The following is an 11,364-nucleotide window of genomic DNA, read 5'->3' as shown; positions in this document are numbered from 1 at the left end:
CTCTTAAATCCGTTTACACTTGTGTTACATCCATGAAACGTAGGCAGGTAATGCACATTGTTTCAAACTCTATTTTACTTAAAGCATTTTATGGTCGTGATAACAGAAAGAAAGTCATGGGGTGATTCATTTCCAAACAGAAGGGGTGCTGCATTCAGCTCAACACATGTTCCCTGATAAGGGATCCAGACACATTATACATTATAACATCAGAGCGCCCACACTCACATAAAGAAACATTACAGCTTTTACTATTTTTCTTCTACAACAATGTTGTCCCAATATCTTACCACCGTTGTCAAATGTACTGGATGCAATAATAATAATTATAGATAAAAACAACTTGCACCAACTTTCGGTTTCCTTTTCTGGTGGACTATAAATGGCGATTGACACGAAAAGCAGGTCAGTCCTCAGTGAGAGCACATAACGACTCCCAAACGGGTCATTTTCGGTGAGTAAAATAAATGACACCAAATATTTAATAAATCAATGACACCAAACCATCTCGGGGCAGGTTTCTCAGTCCTGAAGTCTAAATTAGGACGTTAAGTAAGACGAATCAAACTAAGGGTTGGCTAAGCAACGCTGGGTTAGCCTCTGCAACTACGCAGCTCAGTCAGTTACAAGGAAATGTCTCATAATGTTCAGTTCACCCTTTAATTTAAAGAGAACATTTTCTGTAAAATGTTACGAAAATCTCAAATAAACCTTGTCGAAATGTCGAAATCTTAAACGTCGAATGAACTAACTCTTACGGTAGAAAAGAAACGAAAGTGATAGTTGAGGAAGTTTAGTTGTCTTTAGAGGAGGACAAACAGAAATAGCTTGAAAGAATAAGTCGCTAAACCAGAACAAATGTTTCCAAGAAGCCTAAAATATAATAGCATATGCATCTAAATCTGGCGTTTGTTCAGGTAAATATGATAAACATCACTTATCATTGAACATCGCTCTTTGTAATTATTAAGGAAAGCGATCTTAGATTCAGGTACGAGACAGATAGTGGGCATATATAACAGAGGGGTTGAGCTCTGCAGATACTGTGTGTATGTACCAGTGGATTGGCCTACCAAAGCTGATCTTTCATAAAGAATATAATAATGGGGTTTTCACTTTATAGACTATGTAAATATTGTTAATGGAATGACTATGGAACATTGGTGACAGAGGAGTGGCATGTGTGAGTGTATGTGAGACGTGTGGCATGTATCTTGCTTGTGAGTGAAGTTTATCCTATCGAAATTTAGTGCATTTTACAATGGTTGTGTTAGAAATATTTTCCATTTCTATCAATTATAGTACTGGAGCTCAGCTCTGCTTGTTGCTTACCTAAACTAAAGTTGACAGAGGTCCACTGTGGGGTGTTCTGGCCCAGTTTAACCTCTGCCCATTCCCTTGGTTCAATATCCCACTATAAGTGTCACATGGACCTTTGTTTGTCTTCCCTTTTGTTCGTTACATGTGCTTTGTGTTTTTTCAACCTTGTCACACCCCCAGTCACGTCTCATATGTGTCCTTGTCTCTTGTGATCACTCATCCTTTCCACCTGTGCATAATTTCACACATATTTCACTCTCCAAAAATTCCATTCATTTCCAGCCCTTCGTCAGTTATTGGACTTCCTTAATGTGTATATGTTGATGTGTAGTTTCTGTTTCAGTTTTGTCTACCCATGTTTACTTTGTTATTCGTGTAAATAAAGATGAGCTGAACTTGCACCTCAGTTCAACTCGCCCATCAGCTCAACTCACACCTCAGTTCAATTCGCATCTCAACTCAACTCACACCTCAGCTCAACTCGCGTCTGAGCTGAACTTACACCTCAGCTCAACTCACACCTCAGTTCAACTCGCGTCTCAGCTCAACTCACACCTCAGTTCAACTCGCATCTCAGCTCAACTCACACTTCAGCTCAACTCACACCTCAGTTCAACTTGCGTCTCAGCTCAACTTACACCTCAGTTCAATTCGCCCATCAGCTCAACTCACACCTCAGCTCAACTCACACCTCAGTTCAACTCGCATCTCAACTCAGCTCATACTTCACTTTAACTCACATCTCAGCTCAACTCACAATTCAACTCAACTCGTGTCTCAACTCAACTCACACCTCAGTTCAACTCGCGTCTACGTTCAAATCATACTTCATCTCAACTCACACCTCAGTTCAACTCGCGTCTCAGCTCAACTCACACCTCAGTTCAACTTGTGGCTCAGCTCAACTCATATCTCAGCTCAACTCACACCTCAGTTCAGCTCGCGTCTCAGCTCAACTCACACCTCAGTTCAGCTCGCGTCTCAGCTCAACTCACACTTCAGCTCAACTCACACCTCAGCTCAACTCACACCTCAGCTCAACTTGTGTCTCAGCTCAATTCACAGCTCAGTTCAACTTGCCCATCAGCTCAACTCACACCTCAGTTCAACTCGTGTCTCAGCTCAACTCACACCTCAGTTCAACTCACGTCTCAGCTCAACTCACAACTCACTTCAACTCAAGTCTCAGCTCAACTCACACCTCAGCTCAACTCACACCTCAGTTCAACTCGCGTCTCAGCTCAACTCGCGTCTCAGCTCAACTCACACCTCAGCTCAACTCGTGCCTGCATCCTGCTCCCCTTTTTGATGCCTCATGACAATAAGAATAGAATGTTCAGAAAGGGTGAAGCTACTGTGTAGTTATGATTTTAACAAGGTAGAAAGGTAATCTTTTACTTCCCTTTCTTTCATTTTTAAAGTATAATTTGCTAAATAATGATTATGTAATCACAAAGCAAAAAACAATGATGGAATGATCAATGATTGTTTCTGATTTCAGATTTGAAACTATAGGTCTAAAGCAAAACAGTCATGTCAGATGACGAGCCAATGGATGTAGACATTTATACTGATGTGAGTATGACTGTTGATGTTACAAAGTAATTTATGCTTTTTCTCTAGTGTGTTAAACTGGCATATAGTAATGATGTTATAATGAACCTTATATATATGTTCAAGCCCCCACCGCACTGTACAGACATACATCAGTTCATAAACCTGACACTTAGCAAACCAGCTGCTGTCTGCAGGTTCTCATTGTATACTGTCAGTTGCACTCTTGTGTTTGTTTCTCTCAGAAAATAATCAAAATTATTATTATTATTATTACTAAATTTTTTTAAGATAGGATCAACAGAGTCAAAGTTGCAAGCTATTTACAGCAGACCACCTCTTAAATCCATTTACACTTGTGTTACATCCATGAAACGTAGGCAGGTAATGCACATTGTTTCAAACTCTATTTTACTTAAAGCATTTTATGATCATGACAACAGAAAGAAAGTCATGGGGTGATTTCCAAACAGAAGGGGTGCTGCATTCGGCTCAACACATGTTCCCTGATAAGGGATCCAGACACATTATACATTATAACATCAGAGTTCCCACACTCACATAAAGAAACATTACAGCTTTTACTGTTTTCTTCTATAACAATGTTGTCCCAATATCTCATCATATGCTGTCAGTTGCACTGTTGTCTTTGTTTCTCTCTGTAATGTGTGGTGGCCCGAGTGCCAAAGGGCGAGGGGCAGGACACACAGGCTCCAACGATAGGGATGAACATTTATTAACACTTAAAGACAATGGCACTCACATGTGTTTACAAATAAAGAACATGAGATGATTAACATTAAACGAACATGATAAACACGTTAAACACAACGCCAAGTATAACATTTAACATCACCATCATCAACACATTACGTCAACAATGACCAGCAATGCTGCACACCCTGACGTGAGTTTACACACAGACGAAACGAAGTACAGGTGTGTGCAGGTGTGGTCATAAATGAAAGTCCTCCTACTGCACGTGGCTGGACAAACCACGTGCCTCGCGGGGGGTGCGATCGTTCCGTGACACTCTCAGAAAAGTTAATCTTAATAAATAATTACCATATGTATAATACTTAGTGGTACAATACATAAAGTACACATCCTGGTATAATTAAATCCCAAATTTAGATCAATTAGCTAACACACAAGTTCTACATTTATTAAACAAAAGCAAATTTTACTAAAACAAAAATATGAAATCTTTTCTCAGGCTGTATATATATTTTAATTATACATTTTGTTTATTGCACTAAGCAAATGTATATCTGCCACACAACTTCAGTATGCTTCCTGTACCACAGTCTGAGAATCACTGATCTACCTAATGAGCTAGTCATCAAAACTCCTTATGACTAAACTCAAGAACATGTCTGTTTGGCACATTAAAAACATTAAACCTTAAATGCTGTGTCCCTCCAAAGCTAGAAGATCTGGATTTTAAGCTTGGATTTGGGTTGTGGTCGTGGAAGAGGCCTGTGACCCTAAATCAAACCCTCTCTCTAGTTATAGATAAGGATATACAGGTGTATAGTAAATTAAAGGGAAAAAGCAACATAAAATGTTTTCATAAGGTGTTTGACCACCACAAAGCTGCCAGGTGAGCTTCAGTAAGTCTTCAATAAGTCTTGGCAAAGATTCTGCAAGTCACCATTCTTCCAAAAGAAACACCTTCAGTTGGTGTTTTGATGATGGTGATGTGCACTGTCTAACATGTTAGCTCAAAAATGCTGAGATCTGGTGACTGCACAACATTTTAAATTTCTGTATGGCATGAAATATATTCCATGTAAACATCATCATATACCACTTAAGTGGACTTCACACAATGAAGGCACACAAATAACAATGGAATGAAAATTTTGACAATGGAGTAATAACATTAACAATGGCATAAACCTTTTTGGAGGTGTGCAGCAATATTACCACTTTGTCTTTCAGACACATGACAGCACCACCATTACTACACAGCCTGGCAGGACTGAAGCAGAAACCTTTAATCAAGCATCAGCCTCTGGATATAGTGACAAGGTAGACCTTCTACACCACAGTGTTCAGGTTGATTTATGTTCAAATATACATTACTTTTGATCTGTCCTTGTGCAGCTTATCACAGCTACCACAATTAAATCTCTATTACAATAGCTATTTATTAAGTTTATATAGTAGATCTTATTTTATTATAAAATTTTTACTGATTACTCCAAGTTATTTAGAACCAAATTACTTATAACATGAATAATTTCTCATAGTTTATATTAGGTCATCACAAGTTACTTATAACATGAAAAATTTCTCATGGTTTATATTTAGCCATCACGAGTTACTTATAACATGAATAATTTCTCATGGTTTATATTTAGTCATCACGAGTTACTTATAACATGAATAATTTCTCATGGTTTATACTTAGTCATCACAAGTTACTCCAGGAACTGAGCACCTTGGCACATCCGATAAAACACCACTCCAGGAAACTGCACCAGACCCTGTTGCACAGTATAGAGCAGAGAGGACAAACTGAAACGAATGGGAATTAACTGTAGAAATAGAATTATCCTTCTCACAGACCAGAACAGAAGTGCAAGTTCATCTGTCTTTTTTATGCAGATGTCCCAGTCAAAAGATTCTACGACATCACAAGGGAACCCACAGCAAAGCCATGCAGAGAGAGGAGTTCCTACTGATGACGTGTTGGTAGGTATCAGGTTTATTTCTGTAGACTATGTAGTGTTTTATCCTGTGTATTGTGGACCCTTGTTGCATCCAGCCATGTGTGCTAGCACTGCCCTGTTTACAGTGTACTACATGGTGTTTGCAGCTGCTCCAGCTTAGCATTCAGGACAAATCTGAATCTACAGCCTCAGCAGAATCAACACAGTCTTCCACACAGTGTGCAGTGTCTTCGAGGGAAGACTCTGTAAATGCCAGACAGAGAATTTTGCCACTCTGGTGTCTGTTGTTGAGTTCCATGGAAACTGTTGACTCAAGAAGACCATCTTGAAACCATCTTGAAACGTGTCCTCCAACTTTTGTAATTCATTCAAAGTCACAGCTGGCTTAATAGGAAAAAGTGCCCTTAATAGGAGCTTCCCTAAGAAGTGCCATTGTGGTTGAGTGCTGCATTTAGGGACATGGCTTGATTTAGGATGACGCCTACTTCTGCAGTGTACAGTGAACTCTGGTCATGTTCATTGGCATTGAAATCGTAATGCACCTGCCCCTATGTTTTGTAAATTGATATGATGTGCAGTTCAAACAGAATGTGTGCAGGGACAATAAAATGTAAATGACTGTTGATTGCTGTATCTTTCTCAAAGCACTATAAAAAGGCTAAAAAAAAAAGCTTTTAATGTATTTAATTAAAAATCACATTTTCCTATTTTGTGTATATGTTGTGTAGATGTTGTGTAGATCATCAGACAAGACTAGACTCTATGTCCCCCAATATACTACAAAGGCTAATATAAATGTTTCTGAGTATGACACTATATTTAATCCACAGTCCTAAACAGACCCACAATTCCACAAAAATCAATGTTTCAATTAATATTCATATCACACATTACCTATAATAAATTAATATTTGATTATATGGTGTTTTTCTAAAGCTAATAATTATAAGTCATGAATAGTGATCTGAGACAGTTTCATGTATATTGAAGGTGCATTTCTCATCTGCACAAGCTATACTGTCTTTTGTACCTTTCAGAATGATCCAGCAAAACCCTCCGAAGATACAGCAAACATCACTATCAAAGTGGAATGGACGAAGGAAATACCACCAAAATGGAAAATGATGCTGCAGAAAGCTCTCCAGTCTTGGTTCAATGAAAATGTGCCAGATGAGAAGCTTGAAGTTGTGAACATTACCCCTAAGGCTGAAGCTCCACTCTGTGCAGAGGTGGTGATAAAACCATCCAGAGGTAAGATCTTCATATAGGAACAATTTTTTTAACAGTGAAAAGTGAAGATATAAAAATAAAACTATGATAACTTGAATTTAGAAATTCTTCAAAGACTCAGCAGTGCCCCCTAGTGATAAAGGGCCTCTGGGCCTCTCAGATACCATAACCATAACCCTAAACGTAACCCTAACCATAACTCTAAAATCAAGGGGAGGCTTGGGAACCAAGTTATGTCACAAAATATCAATAACATTTGATCTTCTTGTTGTGTCACAAAATACCAATAACATTTTTGAAAAGAACATGTTCTTTTATATTACTTTATTTGCATTAATGCTCTATAGTTTTAGTGTATATTACTATATATTGGGCAAAGGTGACTCCTTGTAATTGTATATCAGGTGATGTAGCTTCATACATGTCCACACCTCTGTGACCATGAGGTGTAGCACAACTAGGGGACCGTGATGCACATAACTGGATAAAAGACTCTTTAAAGGAATAAACTGGGTAAATTAGCATTTATAGATGCTTCAGTGTGTGGCTTCATAACTTACTTGCTACATTTTGCTAGGCAGGCTCATGTCTACCAAAGTTTGGCTTTTATGTTGGATTTATTTAAAAGTGTTTGGAAAATATAGTTGCTTGTATAGATTATTTATGGAGCAGTCAACTATATTCTTACCTCACCTGAATAGCAGGTGACGCCACCATATGACACCTGTAAATGAGGTGTGACTAATCATTGATGAAGTAGCCATGTATGAGCAACATTCACTGCACAAGAACCTGGGTAAACAGCTACTTCCTAAAACATTCCCAAAACACATGTTCCCTGTAACTGTGTTATGATGGTAATGTGTAATGCATAGTGCACACTCACCAAGTCTGTGTCCAAATACTTACTGACTGTTTAGTGCCATTAGAACTATTTATTATAAAGAAATATGTATTTTTAAAAATAGTGTTAATACCATGTGCATATTCTAGGACACTGTTAATATTTCTAACTCAGAAATATAATATGTATGGGCTTGATTCACATTTATGTTTACAAAAAAAAAGTAAAATCTATAAAAATGTTATTTTAATTTTTTATAGCTTTGAACACTTTAAAAGGGATTAAAAAAACAACTTTTACATTCAAGGAGATAAGAGAGAATGCCCCTGTACAATTTTTGGTGGATGAAATGATGTCTGGGGATGGACATGAAATGACAACTATAGGAGGAGCATCTTCTGGGAGGGACACTGGAATGAAGAAAGATCCAAACCTAGCTCAGCTCCCAGGAAGCACAGACACTGGGGTACTTACTATCCCTGTCTCTCTGTACTGGTACTTGTCTTGTGCTTACAGAAAGGAGATCCACCAAATTGAGAATGAATTTGGTGTTAAAATAGATGCTGAGGTATCAGTTTCTATTACTGCCAAAAGTGAGAAGACCAAAAGTGATTGTGTACAGAACGCTATTCAGAGGTTTACCGACCTTGTCCAGGATAATGCAAAAAGTCTGGATATCAGACCCATCCCTCAAGCACAAATGGAATCTGACATAGTGAAAGAGGTGCTGTGTAATATTCAGAGTGAAGAGGCTAAACTGATGCTACACAGGTCAGCAGATTCTTGCCTGATCTTTGCACCAAAACAGGTCACATCAATGCTACAGAAGCAGATGAGCACCAGTGACACCAGTGATGCATCGAGCAACGGGACTTCACAGAAGACTGAGACACTGGAAATGGACATGAAGGACACTCAAGCTCCACTTGTGATGAATGAAAAACACTGGGAGCTGGTGAAGATGGCATTCAGCGCACAACTTTCTGATATCGAAAATAAATATGGGGTTGTGTTTCATGATGAACCTTACCAAGGTTCGGTGAAGGTGAGCGCACAAAGTACTGGAGCACTAGTCAACCTGCAAACCCATGCCCTCCGAGTCCTAATGCATCTGTACCAAAAGGTCACCATGTCAACTGTCACCTGTAAACTTAGAGAACCTGACTATGCCAATATTGTGATTCAGGCTCTGAAGGGACGCCGCTCTGCACACTGTTGGATTGATTCAAGAGAAAAATATGGTAGCAGGAAACTTGTTGGACTGCCCAAGCATCTCCTTCCGGCCATAGCTGACATAGAGATGGAGATTGGAAAGTCTGTGTTTGATGATACAGAAAAGCAGTTACTTGGCTACTCAGAGTATTTAGCACAAAGGCAGGGACAGCAGGGCTTGGGAGCAGAGGGAGGCGCAGAAGCAAAAGGAAATGCTAAAGACAAAGAAAGTGTTAAAAGTGAAGAGGATAAATGTCCAATTTGTATGGATACATTTACTGATAAGAAAACACTGAAATGTGGGCATGACTACTGCAACGACTGTCTGAGACAGTCAGTGAAGAATTTCGGGGAAATCTGTCCAGTGTGTAAGAAAATCTTTGGGAAGTTGATAGGAAACCAGCCTGAAGGAACAATGGATTACACTGAGACCACAAACAGACTGCCTGGATTTACTGACTGTGGCACAATTGTAATTAAATACCAGATACCACCTGGCATTCAAACAGTGAGTACCTTTTTATAAATAGGTTAAAATATTAATCAGTCTTTACAATATTGGGTATAGAACAACTGTGAATATTTGTCTACTGCTAACCTAATAATTTTAAAATACTACTCATGTAATAAAATTATAGTAAAAATCATTCGCTATTAACAAAATCAATCTTTGTAAATTGTTTATTATTCAACAATACTATATAAATAATATTTAATAAACATATTTGTTATTTAGGAAAAACATCCAAACCCTGGCCAGCCCTACAGTGGGACATACCGCACTGCTTACTTACCTGCCAATAAAGAAGGAAAACATGTGCTCCATCTGCTACAAACAGCTTTTCATCAGAAACTGACCTTTACTGTTGGAACCTCAACAACCACAGGAGCAACCAACTCTGTTACCTGGAATGACATTCATCATAAGACTAGTATGCACGGTGGACCACAAAGGTAAGGTGACAATGACTAACCGCTATGAAATAAGACTGTGTATTGTGCATCTATTTTGTAGTATATTACTTCCAGTAAAAGTTCAATTAATCTAAAAGTCAAGTAAACATGAGTTTTATGTGAACTATTATTTATTTCCACAGTTACGGCTATCCGGATGCCAACTACTTAAAAAGAGTCAGAGCAGAACTGAAGGCCAAAGGCATTGAGTGAAGATTTAAGAGCTCCCCTACAGTTTAATTATGTTCACATTTAAGAGCTCCCCTACAGTTTAATTCTGATCACATTTAAGAGTGCCCCCGACAGGTTAATTATGTTCACATTTAAGAGCTCCCTTACAGGTTGATTATGTTCACATTTAAGAGCTCCCCTACAGGTTAATTATGTTCACATTTTTACTCACAAAAATGGGTCTCAAATACAAATCAAACATCAGAAATAATTATATTTGACAAATAAATGCAGGAATGAGTAAATGTATGAATGGAACAAAATTTAGCAAAGTGAAAAAAACTGTCACTGTGATATTTCACTTGATAATATTCCTAGATATATATACAACTCAAATGGGAATTATCATATGCCCAAAGTGCTTAAAGAGAAAAATATATTCTTACTGTGAACAGATTTTTATAAAGCAAAAGTATGATGAAGAGCTGATTGTTACTCGAAAATGCACACAGCATGTTCATTGTGGCAAAGTGAATTTCAATGCACATCATTTTAATCTTACACTTTTTTTGATCTGAGCTGGACTCTGCTAAGAGTGGGGCTTGTTTGGTCCATTTCTTTTCTTCTTTTTATTTTCTGAGTATTATTTCAGGTTATAAAAGTGATAGAAATAAAATATGCAAAGACAAAATGAAGTACAAAAGCTGTCATCCCCCCCCCTAAAATATCTAATTTTAATTAGCAATCAAATTGTTTTTGGGATCTTATGTACTGTAAGATGGAATATTGAGTGGGCAAAACTAATGGAAATAAGAATATCACATACAAAAACTTCTAATTTAGTCCTTTAATGATCAATCATTTCCTTCGAAAGAAAATGGAAAAACCACAAACAAAAAAATGGCAGAAGTGCACAAAGTGAAATGTCACCAGACAAATGAAAAAACATGGCAGTCTCCCGGATGGCAACATGACACCATGAAACAGGTCACGGCTGGAAGACCACTGACGTTCCCTTCATGTGTGTCTTCTCTTTCCTGGAAACACTGAGTCAGTGAGTCTAGATGGAAGCGTATTGATTTCACCTGTTTAATGTTTTTCAAACTTTGAAGAAAATATATAATGTGGAGAAAATTCCCAGAACAGTAAACTGCTTTCCCAAATAACTTCTTTGTAACTCAGGTAGCTCTAAACTGAAGAAAAATCACAACTTCAACTTTACTGTTTTGCCTGATTGTACAGGAATAATTAATGTAAGATAAAAATATATATTTTCTCAGATTTCAGGTTTTTTTTCTTGAGCAGCAGAAAAAAAATGTAGCAACTGACATTTAGCTAGATTATGACAACATGTCATCTGACAGTGTAGAGGGGAGAGTAAATGGACAGAGATGATAAAGC

The 11,364-nt window shown here is 37.9% G+C and overlaps 1 protein-coding gene across 1 annotated transcript; it reads left to right on the top strand.

The window, feature by feature from the left end:
- Positions 1 to 335: 335 nt before the first annotated feature.
- dtx3lb.2 (deltex E3 ubiquitin ligase 3L b, tandem duplicate 2) lies at positions 336 to 10,654 on the top strand. The gene is made up of 8 exons (XM_027017518.3): positions 336 to 454; positions 2,822 to 2,895; positions 4,819 to 4,908; positions 5,488 to 5,574; positions 6,590 to 6,803; positions 7,887 to 9,346; positions 9,575 to 9,792; positions 9,936 to 10,654. Exons 2-8 carry the CDS (start codon positions 2,854 to 2,856, stop codon positions 10,003 to 10,005), a joined length of 2,181 nt encoding a protein of 726 aa, XP_026873319.2. The 5' UTR covers positions 336 to 454; positions 2,822 to 2,853; the 3' UTR covers positions 10,006 to 10,654.
- Positions 10,655 to 11,364: the final 710 nt, after the last annotated feature.

The sequence above is a fragment of the Electrophorus electricus genome, chromosome 22 (genome assembly GCF_041902795.1).
Source record: "Electrophorus electricus isolate QZ-2024a chromosome 22, ASM4190279v1, whole genome shotgun sequence".
Classification (NCBI taxonomy): domain Eukaryota; kingdom Metazoa; phylum Chordata; class Actinopteri; order Gymnotiformes; family Gymnotidae; genus Electrophorus; species Electrophorus electricus.
The sequence above is the reverse complement of the archived record's forward strand: the minus strand, read 5'-3'. Positions and strand labels throughout refer to the sequence as shown.

What these genes read in the sequence shown, in the direction of transcription:
- dtx3lb.2 (XM_027017518.3), top strand. Translation starts at nt 2,854, where the DNA reads ATGTCAGATGACGAGCCAATGGATGTAGACATTTATACTGAT. An exon ending in TTCCTACTGATGACGTGTTG is followed by an intron (nt 5,575 to 6,589) that starts GTAGGTATCAGG and finishes TGTACCTTTCAG; the next exon opens with AATGATCCAGCAAAACCCTC. An exon ending in ATGCACGGTGGACCACAAAG is followed by an intron (nt 9,793 to 9,935) that starts GTAAGGTGACAA and finishes TTATTTCCACAG; the next exon opens with TTACGGCTATCCGGATGCCA.